The sequence below is a fragment of the Cupressus sempervirens genome, chromosome 2 (assembly GCF_028749045.1).
Source record: "Cupressus sempervirens isolate cs-2001-9-10 chromosome 2, ASM2874904v1, whole genome shotgun sequence".
Lineage (NCBI taxonomy): Eukaryota > Viridiplantae > Streptophyta > Pinopsida > Cupressales > Cupressaceae > Cupressus > Cupressus sempervirens.
This window is the reverse complement of record NC_143119.1, coordinates 782,332,081-782,354,572: the sequence shown is the minus strand read 5'-3', so window position 1 is coordinate 782,354,572 and position 22,492 is coordinate 782,332,081. Positions and strand designations below refer to the sequence as shown.

At 35.3% G+C, this 22,492-nt stretch overlaps 1 protein-coding gene across 1 annotated transcript; it reads left to right on the top strand.

Moving 5' to 3' along the window:
* Positions 1-482: 482 nt before the first annotated feature.
* LOC149575818 (small ribosomal subunit protein uS13c-like) lies at positions 483-21,263 on the top strand. Its single transcript, XM_089815618.1, has 3 exons — positions 483-659; positions 938-1,162; positions 20,755-21,263. Exons 1-3 carry the CDS (start codon positions 555-557, stop codon positions 20,926-20,928), a joined length of 504 nt encoding a protein of 167 aa, XP_089671744.1. The 5' UTR covers positions 483-554; the 3' UTR covers positions 20,929-21,263.
* The last annotated feature ends 1,229 nt before the right edge of the window (positions 21,264-22,492 follow it).

Here is a 22,492-nt window from a genome sequence, read left to right as displayed (position 1 = left end):
CCAAAAATCACACACTTGACCCTCCAATTACTAATTTTAAAGGAGCCTAAGAAATGCTAGCATATGTACCAATGGGGGACGATCATTTTTCAACTTTTTTAATTGGTAATTGGCCCAATTGTGCACCACTAATGAGACATTTGTGTATCACAACCAATACATTTGTTCGCCAAATACTACATTTTTTGTGGACAACTATTAATGAGGTGATACTATCAAATGACCACTCTTTGACAATTGACATCTATATAAGGAGTTTCAAGATAGCAATTATTCAAAGCCACTACGTAATTGTCGAATTTTAATATATAGTCTTAAGGCTCTACAGTAAGATGTGGAAATAAGCTACACATCTTAACTCGTTTCCCAATAAAAAGCCGCACAACTATAGACCCTCTCTGAGAAAGGTGAGGTCCTATGATCCATAGAACCACGCGAACCACCAAAGAGTATATGCACAAGGAGTGTCAAGCCTCCTCTCTACCATTCAGCGACTTCAGGACGACATATCTGGATAAGAGATAGGCAAACGGAGGGAACAGAAACACTCCAATATGGCCACTGCAATGGCAATACACCTTCCTCCTGGATTTAGTGGTGTTAGCAGAGGAAAGGACACCAGCATTCGCATGCCGCAGAAATTCTCTTTCACTCCCAAGGTACTACACACTAATTCACGAGCACTCTATATCGTAGCAAATTTTGAATGCCCTTTTCATACCTTGACGACGAGCTGTTTATACGGAATTACGAAGACAGTTATCTTTTGGGGATGCTGCTTGTGTTTATTTTTAAAAGCACCCATTTTATATCATATCGAATTCTTAATACCCTTTTCATACTTCCACGATGCACTTTTATATGGATATACGACTGCATTTTCCTTTGGTGGATGGTGTCTGTGTTTTGGGAGTTTCTCAGGGTTATTTGTTAACAGTTTACAGGGTTGAACATACGGTGTGCTCGTATTGGAGGAGTGGAAATCCCCAACCACAAAAGAATAGAGTATTCTCTGCAGTACATTCATGGTATAGGCCGTACCACAGCCAGGCAGGTACTGCATGATTTGGGTATGGAGAACAAGATCACTCGTGAGCTGGCTGAGGAGGAGCTGACTAAAATTCGAGGCGAGATCAGCAAATACATGATTGAAGGAGACCTGGTAATCATTTCAATAATCTATTTTGAACTTTAAATGTCCAAATTGTTGCTTTTATGTCTTGAATTCAGTAAATTGCCTCCTGGGGTAATTTTAGGTAGAGTTGCTTTTAGGGTAGACTCCTCCACAAATTTGCCAATTGGGTATGGTACTTCATTCAATTTCGAGATTTTTAATGTTGTCTTAAGATGATTTCAAATCTCACGTCCATCACAAAATTTGATTATTTTTCGTGCAACATGAAATTTGGTAGTATTTACCAACACTTTTCTTGATAAAATAGAAGGTTGTGATAATGCTATCAAGATTCAACTGTGTAGTTTTTTTGAGTCAAACTCATTGATCCATGTTTCATGAATAGTGGTTCACGTGAACTCGTCTCTCATAAGAATGAATGGAACACTTAGCACTCATTGCATCTAGGTGATGCTCACACATCGGGACTTTCTAGGAGATCACCCATCTTAGTACTACTCTAGATTGAGCACGCTTAACTACAAATAGGTTATTAATTGAGTCATTGTTGTCGCCTCTAACAGGCACATACTAGTTTCCGCTAAAAAGAACTTCATACGGAACCGAGGCTTTGACTCTGATATTGCTAGTGATTAAGCGTTTATGTATCCTCTCTAATTGTCTCCACCCACACTTTGTCATGCTGACCCCCCCAAACCTCACACTCGTAAAGGACAATAGGTGTCACCAACAGGCTAAAGAGAGTTTCCATGGTCTTTCAATCCCAAAGCTTAGCATTTCTACATCTGTTTCACAGAAGATAGGATGCTTTCTACCCTCCTTGAATCCTTTTCGCTCTACAAGTCTCCCAATTGAGCATATATTGGAAGTCAATACCCAAATATTAGTATTCCTTCACAATTTCTTATGGGCTGCCTTTGGAAAGAAATTCCAAATGCTTCTCCATCCTTTTCAAAGGAAAAATCATGATCTTTGTCTTGGTAATAGTCACACGCATCCCCACTTCCTAAAAAATGTGCTCCAAAGCCTTTAATTGATCTTTTAATCCCTCAGTTCTTTTTCATATTAAGATTAGATCATCAACATAAAGAAGAAGTTTCACCACATATTCAGCTAATTCATCACCCTCACCATTGATTTCGTCTAGCCACAATTCTAGTTTATCAACATACAAGCCAAACAACATGAGGGACAATTGACACCCTTGCTTCGCACCAATGTCATTGCCAAAACACTCTGACATTCCCTCTTTGTTTCATATTTTGGCTCTAACCTGTTCGCAAAGTCTATGCACTGCTGCCCTATACACATTCGGAATGCCTAATTCTTCCATTCTTTTCCAAATCTTATCTCTGGGCATTGTATCAAATGCTTTCTTGAAGTCCACAAAACAACAATAAGCTACTCCCCCTTGGTTGTCCCAAATTTTCTCTATCAAATGGTTAAGAGTGACACAGTGATCAATAGTAGAGCGTCTAGGTCTAGAAGCGGCTTGCCCTTTTACTCTTTTTCCTTCCCCTTCCACCCAATTGTTGATTCTATGTTCAACCATGCTTCCAAGAAGTTTGCCAAAAAGGGGGTTAATCATAAAAGTGTGATAATTAGATGGGTTGTTAATATCTCCACTCTTAAATAAAGGTATAACCACATTGGTAGTCCAGCCCTATGGAAAACCATTTTGAATGACCTTGTTAAAGACCCCTTTTATTTGAGGAGCAAGGAGATCCACTCGTCACTTCAGAAATTCAGTTGAGGCTCAAAGATATTAACTCCTCCTGCGTCGCATTCACATACTCCCTTTTTGTTATTGAACCAACTTTGTATATTTCTATGTTACCCCAAGTTTCCAGAATGGGGGGATAGGGGGACGGGGAAACGGGTTTCCGAGACGGTTATTTTTCGGCTGAAATAGGAGACGGCAGGGGACAGCTATATATATATATATATATATTCATGAATTTCAAAATTACATAACATTGTCACATTCATCATAGCAACATTGTTTAGAATTATCAATTTCATTCATCATATCAGCATAGAACATAGCATCAAATCGAATCATCATCTAAGAATTGCAACATAGGATGACATCAAATGAGAGAATCAATTTGCCATAGATTAGAGTTTAGAGCCCTTTCTTGTGGGTTTTGGAGGAAAACCGATTTTTTTGTGCCAGATCTTCCTAAACGGGTAGCAGCCATCTTGTTTGGGCAGTAATCAGCTACAACAATTTATTTCTGGGCAATTATTGCTGCTATCAGAGCATTATCAAAGCTGAAAACAATTTGAGTATTCCTCAACCCAGCAGCAATCATTTCCAGGTTTGTAATATGAATATCAAATAGAAGTCTAATTTACAATCATTTTCAGGTCTGGTTTGTTGAACAAAAGTTGAAGTTTTAATTTTCAGTCATAGTTAGATGCTAAGTTTGTAATGGCTTCCAAAAAAAAAATTCTTTCAACATGGCTTATATTAACATATTTTATTATTTTAATGTGGGGCCAGCGAATGGGCAAAAAATCACCATTTATTAATGTTTTTTTTAAAGTTGAATTTTATTTTAAAATCGAAAACTTCAAGCAGTCCCTAGGACGGATGGGAAACAGCTACGGAGTCCCCGGAACGGTCAACACCATTTGGAAACACGTTGAGCATTTCTAAAGTTTCGGGGACGGGTATCCAATTTTCTTGCTTGGGTGGGGACGGCTTGGAAACGTTTCCGACCTTCCCCAAGTCCCCAAAACAGGGACGGTTTCCGAAACTCGAGGCTTAGGGCTGGAAACGCGTCCCCGAGTAACATAGGTATATTTCTTTTTGTCTTCTATACTTGTATTTTTCCCTTTTTTAAGTCTCTTGACCGCCTTGCACTCTTCATCATGCCAAGGATTAAAGGTATTTGCAATGCTCTTTTTACTGCGAGATCTTTTACATATCTTTAATGCCTTATGCATAATAGGGATGAGCAAGCTTCTGTGAGCGAGCCCAATATCATTATTGGTCCAGTTTGCAACTCCGTTATTGTTTATCTTAAGGAGTTACTGTTTGAGAGCAGCACTGAAAATTTCCCCGTTTTCCTGGCTTATAAGTATTATTCCATTGCCAATTGCTTTCCTTCCCTGTAAAGATCACATTTGTCATGCTGATTAGTTGGGACCGAGTTCAACCTGATATAGAGAGGCGTGTGATCCAACTTCATCTCAATAGGAGCTTCTCCGATGTTTAACTCTAATACTCTAAAAGTCAGATTTTGAGAGCAAATCATATAATCTACCACACTTTGCCCATTGTAAGTTTTGCATGTGATATCCCTAGAAGTTGACTAGCTGTCCATACCCTTGCAAATAACCATGCCAAATAGACTACACATCTCCAATAGCTCTGCTCCAAAATAAGAAATGCCTCTTTGCTTTCCTAAGAGGTTCTTTTCCAAGAATGGTCTTCATTTTCTTTGACCCATAAGGGATTATCCTCCCCTTCTTCCATGTTGTTCAATTGCTTCTAGTGATTATTGGCAGTTCTAGTATTAAAGACTCTAACAAGCATAATTGCCCTTGAATTGTTGAATAAAGATATATCATTTTTTAATGAAGCAATTGGGTATCCGTTGTCTAAGTTTTGCCTCCTGTAGAATTTACAGTTTTTTGGAGCAAAGTAGCAAGCAACCAAACTGAAAATTGTTTCACTTACTGTGACCTGCAGCCATATGTATTGTTTGTTTGGGTCTTCTTTTACCACTTTTACAAATCCGTACCACTTCTCCTTGATAAATAGTGTGATTCATCCTCAACCTTTGCCAAATTCATTCCATTTGTTCCAAATTGAAAATTCTTGTAACCATCAAAGTGTTAATGTTGTAGCTTCAGTCGGATTGAATTGATGTAGATTTAAACATTATTGCAATTGATTAACCATAAATTAGACATATATATATTGCTGTTAAAAATGTATAATGGAAATTACCTTGCAATAACCAATATGATTTTAGAGACATGTTTTATGATTTTAGAGACATGTTTCTTTTACTCATATATATGCATTTGGATCTGCACTTGGAACACACATAAAAACATATAGTGCCACTACATTTGCAGAGATCCTTTTCCTCCAACACAAAACTTGGAACCATGCATCCTTCATGCTCATGTGTTTCCACAAGGATAATAATATCCTCCCCCTCTGCTATGGGCTCCAACCCAAGACCTCTTCTCCATGGATAACCTTTGCAATTCCAGATTACAAGACTGAAGTGATCCCGTGGGGCCCCTATTTACTATTTCTTATTTGAGAGATGATCAGGTGAAAGAGTACAACTATAAGAAACTCGGGAATTGCTATTGGAGTCATCCTCTATAAAGTTGGGATTGTTCATACCTTAAGCATTGCTCAAGAGAATGATGTTGAGCACTATTTGTTGTGCCAGAATTCTAGCATCCAAAGATAATGCATCTTCTCTTCAAGGTATTCTTCATTGGTAATAGTCCATTCAAACTGTTCATCTGATCATTCATTCTATTTGAGATTTCTCTACAGTCCCCTTCGATCTATAGATTTAGGTTGTCAATTTGCATTCTCCAAGAGGTTTGTAATCACAGGGAAGTGCTAAAGATACATCCTCTCAATATGTATTTGTTTAAGTTCTTAGACATATCTGTAAACAAAGGTCAACAAGTTCTTAAGAATTGGCACAATAGCATTGAGAGAAATTCGGGACAACTTATTTTGGGTCCTCAAAGATGTGGAGAAGGGAGAATGAATTATAATCTCTCAAGAAAAATTCTTTGAAGTTCACTTTTTTGCTTAGCACAACCTCATCATTAGTAACCTTTTGTTTCCCCTTTGAGGATGAGTATATTGCCTAGTTATTGGATTCGTACCATGGAGGCCAGATTCAGATCCGTGCCCGAATTGATCAAGTTTTTTTTTTTTTTTTTTGTAATTTTATTTTCTTTATAATCGTAGTGACTTTGATTCATAGATTCATACTATGAAATGATGTAGTTTTAGAATTGTGTATATTTCTCTTTGTTTTATATATATATATATATATATATATATATATATATATTCACATACACAAATCCTTACAAATCATAATAGAAAAAAAAAATCAGGAATCCACGGATCAGATATGCATGCCCGAATCAGATTCGTATCCCAAATTGACAACTAAGGTATATTGGCTTGTTCGTAGCTTCATCCTCCAAGTTATCACCATGAATTGTTTTTTCTCTAAAAGTAGAATGCCTTAGATGAACCATCTGATTCGATCCATAATCCTTAGTTTCTTGCTCCCATCCATTGGCATTGGAGTAAGAAGGAATATCACTAATCATATGAAACTATAAACTTGACAAGGGTTGTGATCAATTAGCTAGGCCTGTAGAAATTTCTACTATCTCAATGCCTTCTTGAAGTCTATGGGACAAGAAGTCTATAGAGATTACAATGAGTAAAGGAAGGTATGCCCACAAGAGGTGCCAAAAACATAAAGAAGTTCCACCATTTTCCACTGAATAACCAAAAAGACAAACCACAACAAATACGAAGGGACAAGACAGTCCAAAAGGAAATGCAAAAAACATACTACATGTCACCAAAGCCAGGCATGGATGCTAAAAACAGTTAAGTAGCTAGTAAGAAAGATAAAGCTAGTGAACACAAAGGAATGAAATAGATTTGGAGGAATGGGCAAGACAGCAAGACACCAAGAAAGAAGGATGGCCTAATGGAGAAAACAAAATGAGAAAGTTGCAAATCCAAAAAATAGTCCCTCTCCAAGAAACAAACATCCATGTAAAGATTTAGAAGATTAGTCAAAAACAATCCCAAACAGTGCCTCCAAGGATAACTTTTGAGGCAATTTTAAAAACTCTGTAAGAATCATTATCGTTCTTAATGTCCACATTAATGATAACAGATCAAAGGCTTTTTGAGACCATGCTATCATATCTAGCAAGTAAAACGGAAATAAAGTGATCCTTTAGATTGAGATTAGCCAACTAGTCTGCCACTTCATCCCTTCCTTGAAGAGATTGCATAATTGGGAACCATCAAACACTTCTTAGAAGTCTTTTAGCCTGCCCTTATGGTCCATCCTTTAGGAACATCATTATTCTTAATAAAGAGGATTGGATTATTACCAACAAGTATTTGTCTTTCAAGATAGTTATCTATGAAGTCTCTATATCAGAAATAAAGTGCCAAACAAGTTTTTATAGAAAGGCTTGATTGAACATAAGTGTATCCTTGATACCTAGACCACCATCATTTTTGGCTTTACAAACCTCCTTCCAAACGACTATTACAAAGTAATTGGTAAATATTTACTTGATAGAAATAGAGACCAAGAGGTCAATATATACAAAAAAATGAAACGATGTTTCCTTAGGAAATGATTGTAAAGAATAAAAATTTTCTATTCTAGCTTATAGAAAATAAATAGTTATCTATAGCCTAACTAAATATTAGGAACATTCTAATATTTACAGTAGATTACAAATAGATAATTGTTAACTAATAATAGAAGCTAGCTATTATCCTAATACCCTCCCTTAATGGTTAAGTTATCCACAACACCAAGATGTCCTTTGAATTTGACAAACTTATCAAGACCAAGAGGCTTGATGAGAATGTCTGCAGTCTAATCCGTTGTAGGAACATACTGCAAGTCTATTGTCTCGTCTTCAACTAGTTGTCGTTACTGTTCGTATGTAGTGACAATGAACATCCACATGCTTGGTTCGTTCATGAAAGACTGAACTCCATGCTAATTTAATAACGCCTTTGTTATCAACAAACAAAATGGTCAGTCCTGCTGGTTACATCTGCATATCCCCAAGTATCTGACAAAGTCAAACATCTTCACAATCCGCCTTAACTGTCCCTTTGGATTCTTGCTTTGTAGAGGAGAGAGAAACTGTTTGTTGCTTCTTACTGCTCCATGTGACGACTCCAATTCCAAAACTGAACACATCCAAAAGTTGACTTTTTATCGTCAACAGAGCCTGCCCAATTTGAATCCGTGAACCTACTAAGTCGAGGATTTGAACTCCGAGAGTAAAGAAGTCCATAATCTGAAGTGCCCTTCACATAATGAAGCACGCACTTTGTTGCCATCCAATGATCAGCCTTTGGAGCTGTCATAAAGTGGGAGATGTAGCTGATTGTGAAGCTGATATCAGGCTTAGTAGCAGAGAGGTAGATGAGGATGTCTACAAGTTGCCTGTATGTAGTATCATCAACAAGAGGAGAATCAGATTTTGCTGATAACTTGAGATTTTTCTCCATGGGTGTAGATACAGGCTTGTAATCCTACATACAGAATTTGTCTAACAAAGCCTTGGCATATTTGGACTGAGAAATAAATATACCAAAAGATTGTTGCCAAACCTCAACACCTAGGCAATAATGCATGAGCTCAAGGTTGGTCATATCAAAAGACTGGCATAAATTCTGTTTGATTCTCTGACTCAAAGATGTCTTACTGTTAGTAATGATCAAATCATCCACATAAATAACTAGAAGGATGATGTCACTATTAGTAGTCTTGATGTAAAAATTTGAGTCTAAAAAACTCTTGAAGCCTTGATTATTGAAGTACTTATCAATTTTCATGCACCATGCCCGAGGGGCCTGCCTCAAGTCATAGAGAGCTTTCACTAATCTAAGAACCTGGTGTTCTTTACCAGCAACTCTGAAACCAAGAGGTTGCATCATGTAGACCTCTTCTTGTAGGTCGCCATTTAGGAAAGCACTTTTGACGTCCATCTAATGGAACTTCCAATCAAATTGGGCTGCCATGGCTAGGACTAATATGATTGTGCTCATCTTTACAGTAGGAGCAAAGGTCTCCTCATAATCAATGCCCTAATACTAAGAAAAGCTCTTTGCAACTAGATGAGCTTTGTACTTATCCAAAGTACCATTAGATTTGTATTTGATTTTGTAAGCTCATTTGCAGCTAGTGGGTTTCTTCCCTGGTGGAAGATTAGAAAGGACCCGAGTATTATTCTTTAGCAGGCTCTAGTGTTTAGATCTCATGGCATGTTCCCACTCTGGAATTCCTTTAGCCTCATAATATGTTTGAGGTTCAAACACACTGTGAATGTTGGCCATAAGAGCAAAATTAACTGACTCTGTAGGTTCTCTTTTTCTGAGTTGTTCTCCCATCAATGAGCTCATCATCATCACGGAGATCAACAAGTGTCGTAGTCCACCACTTAGGTTGGAGAGGAGAATGACCAACATTACTATTAGGAGATGCTCTATTATCATGTACCTCATCAGAAGAATATGGATCAAACTCAAGTAAAGCATCTACAAATTTGGGTGATCCTGCAGGAGAAGCTGGAGGTGTTTGTACAGGGATCATTGATATAACTGGGACCTAATGAAAGCCTAACTCCCAAATCATGAGCTCTCATAGGTTGCTCTACTGGATCAGGAACAGGAGAAACATGCATGAATGGCCCTCACTGCTCATCAAAGACTACATCATGATTGTACAGGAGACGAGATGTCTCAGTGTCAATCAAGCGGTAGGCTTTGTGAAGACTACTGTATCCAGTAAGCATAAGTTTTTGACTCTTGGCATCCAACTTGGTTTGTGATGCATTAGGGATCCAAACAAAAACAAGAGAGACAAAAACCTTGAGGGGATTGATTCTGAGCTTGTGACTCGACCAGGGCTCTTTCAGAGTCTTACCTTTGACTGCCACTATGGGTGACCGGTTCAAAAGATAGTCTACAGTGTCAACTGCTTATGCCCAAACTTCTTTGGAACATGTCTGTGTTCGAGCATGGATTGAGCCATCTTGGTGATTATCTAACCTAAGAGTAATAATAGATTTCTTGGACTCTTTTTAAACTAAAGGTTTAAGCTTTTGAAATATAGGAAATGTATCTGATTTCTTTTTAAGAAACTATACCCACATTTTTCTACTAAAATCATCAACAAACAACAGAAAATACCTAGACCCAAGAACATAAGGAGTGGCCATAACAAGCTGAAGTACCTGAGAAGCTCCCCACGAATCGCTACTTGTGAAAGGTGTTGGATGTTGCTTCCCAACCTGGCATGCATCACAAACTCCAAGTTGTTGAGTTTGAATCTCTGGCAATTCTAGGACAAGTTCTTCTTAAGCATGCTAAGAGAGATAATGCACATTTAAGTGCCTATACTGTTGATGCTAAAGTGTGCTGACAGAAGACCGTCGAGCAGGCATAGCTAAGTCCCAAGAATCACCAGAATCAGTAACTTTTAAAAGACCATGATTCTCAAGACCCACTGCAACGATAGACTGAGTCGCCCTATCAGTGATGGTACACTGATGTGAATTGAAGGTGACATCCAACTGTGGAGAATGTTGCAGCAACTGACTCACTGACTAAGAGTAGATTAAGTTCCATCCCTAAAATGTAGTACACATCGAGGAAAATGAGATTCCTTGCAGCATACTGAATGTAAATGTTGCCTTTACTGACAACAGTGTACTCTTCTTTGCCACCAAAAATAACAGAATTTGAATAAGACTGGTAGTCAATGAACCAGTCTTTGTAGTGGGTGAAATAATGAGAAACACCTGAATCAATGTACCAAGCAGACGACTTCACATGATTTGCAAGTCTTTTAGCCATGAAGGCATAAAAGGTAGATTCGTTCTGCTCAGTGTGCCCTGCACTATTCACTTTGGGCTATGAACCAAATTGCTTAGATTGTGCAGCTAAGCGTTTTTTACATTCAACCTTCATGTGGTCAAACTTGTGGCAATAATTGCATTGAATATTCTTTTTCCTAGAGCCTTCTAAAGCTGGAACAGAGGACTTCTACTGAGAAGACTTCTGAGACTTGCCTTTATCCTTCTAAAAGGATTTAGCAGCAAAGGCTTGCTCTGTGGAGGTGGAGCCGGAATTGCTACCGAACTTTTGTTTCCACCAATCTTGCTGAAGCAGAAAAAGTGTGTAAAGATCCCTGAACTTCAAATCAACACTAGTAGAAGTGATGTTGAGAGTCTCGATAAAATGCTCGTAGGACTTAAGCAAACTTTTGAGGGTTATGATCACAATGCCCTCTTCCTCCATCTTGCGTCCAATGGCAAGTAACTGATCACGAATTTTCTGAATCCTATTTACTTGTTTGTGGAGCGATTTCCGCTCATTCATGACAATAGAAAACATAGTATTCTTGAGAAAGAAGGCTTTGCTTTTGTCTAATGTCTCATGAAGTTTCTTCAAATGCTCCCATATTTTGGCAAATGTTTTGCTGGATGGAATCTAAGGGAGTTGATCATCAGCTACAGATAATTTGAAAAGCATCACTGCCTCCCAATTTTTTAGATCACATGTATCTTGATCAGTACCAACTGCAATCGGACGTGTGTAACACACAAAATAATCTGATCGGTATTCCAATATTCAAAGATTGCTAGTATCCGCTGCTTCGATGTGCTATAATTCTGACTGTTGAATTGAATTACCTTCAAGCAGAATATTTGTCAATGATATCATAGCATGTTTTAAGCACGTACTTCAAGGCAAAAAATTGAAAGACTTAGAAAAATTGAAGGGGTACCCAGAAGAGAGCTTGAAAAATTCACAAAGAATATGTTGGTTTCTACATCTGTTGGCTCAAAAATCGAGGCACCCAAAAAAAATCTAACGACAACCTAGTTGAGCTCTAAAAAAATTCACTAAGAATATGTAAAATTATTTTGAATTTGGTACAGAAAATTAGGGTTTTGATCAAAACCCTAGCTGGCTGCAAAAAAGCTCCAAATATTGGCAGATTTGGGCAAAATAGTTATAGAACTGGAGTAGAAGTTGGTGGATTGTAGAGGCATCAAGGGTTGTGTGGAGGTTGCGACAATTTTGGTAGAGAAAACATAGAAAAAATCTGGTAGTATTGCTTTAAATCTAAGAAAAAAAGAAGCCTGACACGAGCTCATACACAAGAAATACAACACGATTAGAGGTTATGCAAATTGAGGGAAAAAATAAGTAGATTGTGGTGGTCAGTCAAGCCCAAAACAATAGAGAAAAGCCATGATTTTGCAAAGAGACGGTGGGATTTTTGCCAGTCGCAAGCAAAAAAAACGACCATGGAAAAAACGACCTTTGTTTGTACATGGGCGTGATTTTTTTTCCAAAAAAACATGAATATTAATGGGGCAGTATTTTTCAGACAAACCCTAGTTCGAAGCAAATGTCTTAGGAAAATTATTTCAAAAATAGGGTCTGATAACTTCAAAAAAGAAATTATGATTTTCGAAAAAATAGAAAAATTGCTTTGATACCATATGACGAAGTAATTGTTAAATATTTGCTTGATATAAAAAGAGACTGAGAGGTCAATGTATACAAAAGAATGAAACAATGTTTCCCTAGGAAACAATCATAAATAATAGGAACTTTCTATTCTAGCTGATAGAAAACAAACAGTTGTCTACAGCCTAACTGAATATTAGAAACATTCTAATGTTTGCAATAGATTACAAATAGATAACCATTAACTAATAATAGAAGCTGTGTATTATCATAATAGCAACAAGGGGGTATTAGAAATGAAATCCAGTGCCTTTCTTAAAGAAGTTACCTCATGGTAGTGGTAATATTACAGATGATGCTTTTCGGAGCTAACAAAGATGAAGCACTTCTAAATAAGAATGATCTAGATAACTGCTTTGAGAAGCACTACCCTTATAGAAGATAGCCATCTTCCTTTCAATCTCACAATTATCTGACTATGCCCATCCAAGATCAGAGTACAAAAATGCTTCCTTTGCCAACCTCTAACTTGAGGAAATCTAAGGTAGGCATCAAGAAGGGTTCCTCTCTTGAAAACCAAATTTCTACATATAAATTCTTGTTCCTGATCCTTAAAATTCATATAAAAGACTTCAGATTTCTCCTTATTAATTTTCTGACCTGAAGACAGTTCATAATTTCTGAGGGGGTCTTCAATAATTTTGCATTTGATTATTGACAGAGAGAAAAGAGCATTATGTTACCCACAATTAAGAATGAGAGGTCTTTTCCCATTAAGAAGGCCTGCGATCCTTTAAGAAGTCCTTTTTCTTGAGGACACCAATTCACCGACTTAATGATTCCACCATGATTATGAACAGAGAAAAGGATTCTCCTTGTGGAGGTCTCCATGAAGCTTGGTACTGAAATTTGACAAAGTCATTGGTAGGATGAAAAGCTTGGTAAAGAGTAGCAACTTTTGAAACAAGTTCTCCAATCATTGTTAGCCCAAATTCCTTTAAATTCTATCCAAGAAAATTCCAATTAACTTTGTCATAAGCCATCAAGACATCCAATTAAAGGAAAGTGCTCTTTCCTAATGCTAAGAAAATTCTGCTCTTCTTCACATTCCAGCTCACAATTTGGCTTTATCTCATGCACAAGTGCAGTCAACAAATTTAAACTTGCATTTGAAAAATTAGGTATGGATTTTTCTTTTTAGTTTATAAAAAAATATTTTTGAAATTTCCCTCTTTAAAGATTAAGATTAATTTTCTCAAGCACAGGTGCACTGCAAAGATTTGTGATTGTATTCGAAAAGTTGGGCATGATTTTGAGAAGTAGATTAACAATAGTTACTGTCCCTATGGTCTCAATGCCCAAATCTTTGAAGGGTTTGAAGCATGGTTAAGAGCTATTAACTTATAAAAAAATAGGATGTGCCACAAAGGTCCCTGTTGTTGATGTTTTAGCATCAGTAGAAGTAAAACATTAATTGTTTGATATACTAATCTGTGTTTATGTATTTCAGATAAATTGTTATTGGTGATTCTTATATATATAATATATATTATATATGTAATATATATATATGATATATGTAATATAATATGTATTATATATATTATGCATTATATATTATTATCTATATGTTAAAGATAAGTTATGCATATAGTTATTTATAAACTAAATGGTGATTAACTATAGAGACATGTCTCCTCTCATATTATACATAAATGAGATCTAGATCTGCATTTGGAAATCATCAATTACAATGGCAATGAAAATAGATTTGCAGATACGATCTAAGTTATTTCAACACCTGTTATCTTGGAGCCTTCAATAATGGGTTTGGTGGCAGGGTAGTACCCTCTATTAAGCATGCAGATTAAGATTTATTTTCTCAAGCACAGGTGCACTCCATAGATTTGTGATTGTATTCGAAAAGTTGGGCATGATTTTAAGGAAATTAACAATAGTTACTGTCCCTATGGTCTCAATGCCGACATCTTTGAAGGGCTTGAAGCATGGTTAAAAGCTATTGACTTATAAAAAAAAATTCATGTGCCACAAAGGTCCCTGTTACCTTGGAGGCTTCAATTTGGGTTCCGTGACGGGTTAGTACCCCTCAACACTGCCCTATATCACAATAGAGAAGGTGCCTACAGTGCTGCTCCTCCACACTGTCAGGGGCTGCCACAGGCATATCCTTGCTTTACTTTTAATAAGTAAGAAAATAAAAGAATGTTTTAGGTTGGCACATAAGCAGCATTTTTTTCCTTCATTTGGTTTAAAATAACAAAACAACATTTGACCCCTATTTTTATTATGTTTCAGCATGTTAGAGTTGCTCAAAATTTTCCAGAGTAATTGAATTCTATCTATATTTTTGGTTTTACAAGTCTACAGCGATTCCGAATAATGCTACTATGCTCCATATAATTACAGAGGTTAATCACTTTGACCAAATCTGATGCAGTTAGGGAAAATTACAAGAACTCGAACTCTGAAACCACATTCATCTTATACTCACTGATCACTATCATATATGTAAAGACAAGAGGTACTATACTACTATTAGATTTTTCAAGTGTTTTCATGGGTATGATTCCAGATTGTATATTTGGAAATATTTAGATTATGTGCTTTATCCATTTATATTCCAGAATATTACACTGTTGACATATGTAATTTGCAATAAATATTTCAATGTTTTCTCCTCTTACAACAGAGTCCATAAATTGGGAGAGTTAAATTTTGCATAATTGTGACATACAAACAGTCCAACACAAATGCAATCAAATGAGAACAAGGATGCACTCATCAGTTCCCCGAGAAACCATGTGAATTGTGACACTCCCTAAAGTAAATACTACATACACACAATTGGGTGACTTGGGGCTCACACAACTAATCACATAAAACTATTTGCCCAAACAACATAAGGGAGAGTGGGCCTCACCATGCTACTTCAGTGAAAATTGGTCTCACTGAACCAGTACAAAAGTGTGACCATCAATGGAAGCTAAGCCTCATTTAAAACAACACTTTGTTAGCTCTATTAGGAAAAATCTATGAATTCAACAAACATGTGCATCCTCACCATGCTCATGGGAAAGGTATTCATCACGTCAAAATAACCATATTCTTCATTGTTGTTATCACCGATGAGCGAAGCCACGATCTTTTAACTATCCATCTATCTAGTCATTGCTCTGTGTAGAGAGTTGATCAATATATTACCCTGTTGCTTGCAGTAGAATCACATAAACTGATTCTTTGATGTCAATCTTGTACTTCGAGAGCGAAGAGATCTGACCTGAAATTTCAGGCTTGTTTGTTACAACCAACACAATTTATCGTTTAAATGAGTCATCATTACTCTTAGGTCAAGTCTCTTCATGAATCAAGGATGAGATTTTGTTTTTAAACTTCCTCTAGTTTTTCTTTAACACATACAAGAAAGAAATAGCTGGCAGGAATTCTATTTAACCAGATGACTTTTGCATAAACATCTATTTTAACTTTTATTCAAGTAATTTTGTAAGAACAAAAATTACTTATATGTTGAACAATGTTGTCTTTATCTTCAACACAAATCTGCTTCGAAGTCATCTTTGCAAGAGTAGCTTGTGATCTGAACATACAACTAAAGTCTAAGACCATCCCAGCCTCCCTTGGAAGACTTCTAGAGCTCCATGTGATGGAATTTATCTTGAAAAATCTTGGGGGATCTATTAGATGCAAATATGCATCAGACATAGCCAAACCTATTTCAATCATATCATTTTGTTATTTTATGTTCTAGAATCTACTTTGTAGTCTCATCAGCACTCTGCACTTTCAGTGTCTTTCAATAAACAAATCTCATTTGAATTTTTTTATTATGCAAGTTGTACCTCAACTTTCCAAATGTGGAAACTCTGGCCTTCAAACTTGTTAATGGCACTTGTCTTCTCCACATACGAATTACCTCTTTCAACCTAAAGGTTCACAAGGATGTTGGATACTTTGAAAATGTATCCCTTTTACGATGAATTCAGAAAGATGACCTCTAGAAAAGCACATTAGTGAACAACAAAATAATAATTAAACCTAACCTTTTATACAGGTTGGTTTTGGATGCTTTACAACATTGTTTTGCCCATACTGAATTTTTTTTTCGAGAATATGCACAATTGATCAAATGTTAATTAACTTAATCTACAGCCAAATATCCAGAAAATATTAAATTCAGCGAAACATTTTCTGTTATCAAAAGCAAGGTTTACTTCTATAAGAAAAAGAAAAGAAAAAATTGTGCCCCTGCTGTTCAATTTCTTCCCATGCCATTTGCCACACACTTAACTTTAAACAGCTTTCTCATTCACTAAGGGCTTCACTTTCTTCTCAGACTGCTGCAATTTTTTTAGGTGCTGTTTTAAGCAACTCAAAGTAGTGTCTTAAGTCCCTTCCAACACTGCCTTTCTTTATGTATATTTTATCATGTTCTTATACAAACTCGATATTGTTTTTTTTGTTCTCGGACTGCACTATTCTCTATGCAAGATAACTTCAATGTTGCAGTGAATCAGGGTTTGCTCTAATAGCATATGTTGTCAAATCAAGATCCATGTCAATTATGCAAAGTTCAGGAATATTATATGGGGGAGTGGGGGTGCTGTAATATACTATACATATAGCACTTGAAATGCTAGTTATGAAATGATGTATTATAATATAAGAACTAATAAATTATAATATCAAATACTTGAACATAGTAAAAATGCAACATGAATATCATAAAGATGATAACAATGAGTAGCATGACATAAAAACAAGTACAAAATCATGTGCCCTCATTTATAAGTGCACATATGTGTGTGTAAAAGTGACCTTTATGGTAGCCACTAAATCCCCTTTCTATCACAAGGGTTGTAGCTGCAACTTTTTCTTGCAAAACCCACTTTCAGCGAGATGGTGACGTGAAGGTGGTGGTGGGAGGACTTGGAAATGCCAATTCCAAAACGATCGGACATCACCGAACCATGTGCATGGGGTTTTTGGGTGGACAGGACAAGTCTTTGTGTGACACATAACACCATTAACCTATACGGTTATAAAAACTCGAGCATTTCCAATGTTTCCAGTGAGCTGTCTCACTGAGTTCACTCAAAACATAGGACAAAAACTTCAAACACTTGCTGAAGGTTTTGCAGCTAGGGTTGCAAGCAGAGTGGGTTAAACCATGGAGAAAACTGCTAAAGAAACTTGAAAACATGAATAGCCAACATTGGCCCAAAATCAATGAAATAGGGCTTGGCAAGTAGGAAGAAGACTTGGATGAAACATTACATAAAGTGGTTGAGTGCAATGTAGAAATAAAGAAGTTTGTCATGGGAAAATTTCAAACTACCATGTGGTCTCATAACATGGGGCAGAAAAGACACATTATATTGAAGTGTTCAACCTTACTAGAGAGCATGGGGATCAAGCTTATCTTGGGTCTTCTATTAATGGTAAGGCTAGGGTGTTAGCAGCTCAACTGAGGACATGTTCACATCACCTTAGATGCAAGATGGGTAGATGGAAAAGACCTAAAGAGGAATGGGAGGAGAGGATCTGCAGGTATTGTGAAAAAGAAGTTGTTGAAACTGAACAACACCTCTCATTGAATGTACGGCATATGCGGACATCCGGGCCCACTATGGGTTCATCTTGGAGGCAGGCATAAGCATGCATAGTTTATTTGATGAAGATAAGATGAGGCAGACTGCCAGTTTGATTATCAGAAGTCATAGCAGGAGATCGGATCTGGAAAGTAATATGGAGTTACTTAAGGAGCTTTTCGTGCGTGGTCGTCATAGCAGGAGATCGGATCTCATATATGGACGTCATTAAAATCCTTCATTCTTTCATCTGATAACTTTGTATCTATCCTCTAGCCTCTTTCCAATATGAATTTTTTTTTAATTCATCAAAAAAATTATAAATATGAAAAAGAGCAAAAATCGAAAAAAGATGTCTTGAACAAAGAATAAATATGTTTTATTTGCTTGCAATCTTTGAACAAGAGCTCTGAAAGAGCGAGAGTCCCTGCCTTTTGGGAGAAGATTACATAAAAGCTTTAAAGTCATTTATGAATATATCAATGCATTCGATTGTGTAATAGTGAGGTTAACATATTTTTTATATGAATAGGAGCTTTCATTGGTAGGTATTATTGCGGATAATATAAATATGAATTGGATGAAAAGATTATTCATATTCTAATTAGAGAAACACATTTAGGAAGACTGCATCTCACAAATTTGTGAGTATAATTTTATAATAAAAGTATAGTTTTTACTTAGTATGAAAACATTTTAAGTTAAACATTTTATTTGTAAAAGTTTAATACTAATTGAAATCTTGTAATGATTTCCATAAAAAATAGAATATAAAAAGATTATTAAATTAAATAATACTTAAAATAAAAGACAAAAATATAATATTGACAACATTACTTTTAGTATCATGAATAAGTATTACTTTATTTTTCATATCCCATTTCAATGTTGAATTTTTTTACTAGTGCTATGAGGCGTAGATGCTTCTCAAACAAGTAAAACTTAGTTAAGTGTTAATTATTTTATTGTCATATCCCACAAAATGTTATATTATATTTTTTTTAATTTTAATTTCAGAATGTTTTTTTGATAAAATACTCAATGATGCAGGACCCCATTAAAAATCTCTCCAATAATTACAAGTGACAATAATTTTTTTAAACAATGAAACTTGCTGAAAATAAATAGGTAGCAATGATATTAAAAATATGTCTGGTACAATAGGTAGCAATGATATTAAAAATATGTCTGGTACTGTAGGTAGCAGATAGAATGGAGACATAAGTCTATCTATTAACCTAGTCTCATGGAAGATTGTAGCTTGTGAATTACGAAACAGAAAAGGAGCATTTAATTATTTTTTGGAACTGAAAGGTTGCTCGTACCTCCCAGATACAGCAGACGACACAAAAATAGTCCCTGCATTTACAATATTTTGGGCAGCAGCTGGTGAGGGAGATTTGAAGGAAGGAGGAGTTGATGTATATGATGGATCCATTCCAATGGGTGCTTCTCCTTGTGCAGGATAAGTACCTACAGTCCCTGATGCTATACCATGCCACACTCTTTTTGTCAATTTGCCACTAGTCTCAAAATAGTATTATAATTATGGTAGTAAAAAGTCTCTACACGACCACTAAGTTTTTTGAACAAAGGCAAAATGATTCTATAAGACAACTAATATACTCGAGCATCTAAGGCGTTAAAGTGAAGTTAATGGTGATGCAGCGACAGAAGTAGCCAGTGACACAAGTGTTGATGTGGCCACAGATAAAACTGGAGACATTGCTATTGGTTTTGCAAATTTTCTGGAGACATATAAGTCGGTGATTTTGTTGGACAATTGCCGCAAAACAAAATTCAAAAAGCATCATACTAAATTTATATATCTCAAATTGGATGACAGCATCGAATTCCGCTGCCGACACTCATATATCATATAATAAATTGCCATATAACTATCACAGTAAATTTTCCTGGCCAGAGGACCAGTAACAGCCCTAAGTAGTCAGATTTGGAGACTTGCAATTACCGGATGACGCCTGCACCAACAGAACTGGAGAACCGGGGGGTTTAGCATTTTAGCGTAAGAAGCCTGGGTTCTTCAATGCAAAAAAAGAATGTGGGGAAATTTCCAGAAACTAATATATTGTATTTTTGGTGTTAATAAATTGATATTATCCCCTGCCTATATATAGGCAGGGACTAATAAATCCCAATTTACTAATTTATTGGCAACGTGAAACATTTCCATTAACATTAAATATTAAAATGTGAACCCAAGGTCATCCTGATCCCAACTGAATCTAAAAATCGGCAATCGATCGTATTGCCATCCAGATTTATTTGCGAATTTTTATAAACTGTGATTTTCTTATTGATTAAATTACCAATCTACTGGGCATTAGGAAATATTGCCATGAAGATGGAAAAATGTTGGTGACCCAGTTCAGATTAGATTTTCAACTTTCCCTGGTTAACTGCAGAATCTTTATCTTGCATCTGTATCTCCAATCAAAGTAGTTTTTTGATCCTCGAAACATGCATCATAATCTGAAAATAGTATATCTCCTAGTCCAATATGTCCAGACTCAAGATCATATTGTTTGTATATGCAAAGACACTTTTTATCTCTTCCAAACATGTTTGTTATATCCTTGCCCAAAAAGGGTTCTGCTCTATTTGACATAATCTTTCTTATTAATTTACTAAAATCAATTATCAATGCCTTTTGGTACTAACATGGGTGTTTTTATGTTGTGATTGTGATCAAATTCATGAACTTGCAGCGTCGATTCAACATGCTTGCCATCAGGAGATTAATTGAAATTCGATGCTATAGAGGACGGCGGCATCAAGCTGGTTTGCCTTGCAGAGGGCAACGAACTAAAAACAATTGCCGGACATTGAAAGGGAAGAGATTTGCAGTAGCAGGAAAGAAAAAGGCTCCAGGCCCCAAATAAGCCTTGATGAATTACCACCTATGGTGGAGTTTGTCAATTGGAGATTTCCTCGAGTTCATTTCAACTATTATAGTAGAGCAATCTCGTTTAAATGACAACTATTTTCACTGGTTTTGCTTGAAACCCTGAATTTTTCTGAATGTTACCTGATAATGGAGCGGAGATATGAGCTATGATATGAAATTCTTCGTCTGAATGTGTGAGATTGAGAAAAAGCTGTAGAATTTGGTGAGTATAATTAGTTTACATATCTTAAATACAGGTCAAACAAAAATACAAATTTATATTTTATTTTACTATATAACGTGAATACAAATTTCTATTTTATTTAACAATTATTTTATTTTATAGAGTAAATCATATCGAAACACCAAGAAGGTAAGATAGTAAGTAGGCCTGGAAATTGATGGCCGTATTGGCCGTTTTTCTATTTTTAAGTGAATATGATAGGCTAAATTTTTTTAAAACCCCTAAAATTTTATAAAATTGTAAGTTTGACAATTAAATATTCTAATAAACTGTCAAAATATATAATATAATACTTTACTTAGTAATGTATGTATCATTATATAAAATGTATGCAATATGTATTATAAAATATAGGATATTTCAATACTTATAAAAATATATAACATATGTTTATACATATATATTTATATTTTATTAATATTAATATATGTTTGTGTATATTAGTAATAAATAAAAAAATTTAGGGAAACATTATATCTATACTAATAATAAATTAAAATATAATATGTATGAATTTTGGAAACTTAATTTACTAATAAATAATATTATTATGTAATCGTTAATACTTATTTTATATTATTTATTATTTATTTATATTTATTTTTTTATCATTATTCATTGTAATTTAGTTGATAGGCTATTTGTGGGAACTTTGTTTCGAGGAATTGATTTTTTGATGGAAAAATTGTCAGTTGTTTGGTAAAGTTGTCAGTTGACTGGAAGAGTTTGTCAGTTTGGCCGGAAAATTGTAAATCCTTCTTGTTATCTCAACTTTTAACTATTGTTTTTTTTTTTTTAAATTACTTTGATTTCCACATTAGCTCATATTGTGATCTTTATTTATTTAATTTTTTATTTTTAAAATTGATTTAGATTTTAGTTTTTAAATTATTTTTATGTTAGTTTAATTTTTTCTTTAAATATTATTTTTTAGTTTCTATAAATTATTTAATCAATAGAATATATATTTGTTAGAGACGTTGCTATTTTTTCATATTATTATTTTATGTATTTTTTATATATATTTTTTTCTTTTTGATCAGTAAACGACCGAAGCTTTTATAATATATAAAAATAGAAAAAGTTACATTGTTCTCCGTGCAAATGGGCACAGGTAAGAAAGAATGGAGAAATAAAACTTCTAGTCTTGCTTGAGACCGAAGTCTTATATTATATTGACTTAAAAGGGGCATACCCTAGTATGCATGAATCTCTTGCATTCATAGTTTTACATAATTAGATGATACATCTACAAAGATACTTATGTTGTAAAGAAAACTAGGTACTAAAATGGCAAGATTCCAACTTTTAATCT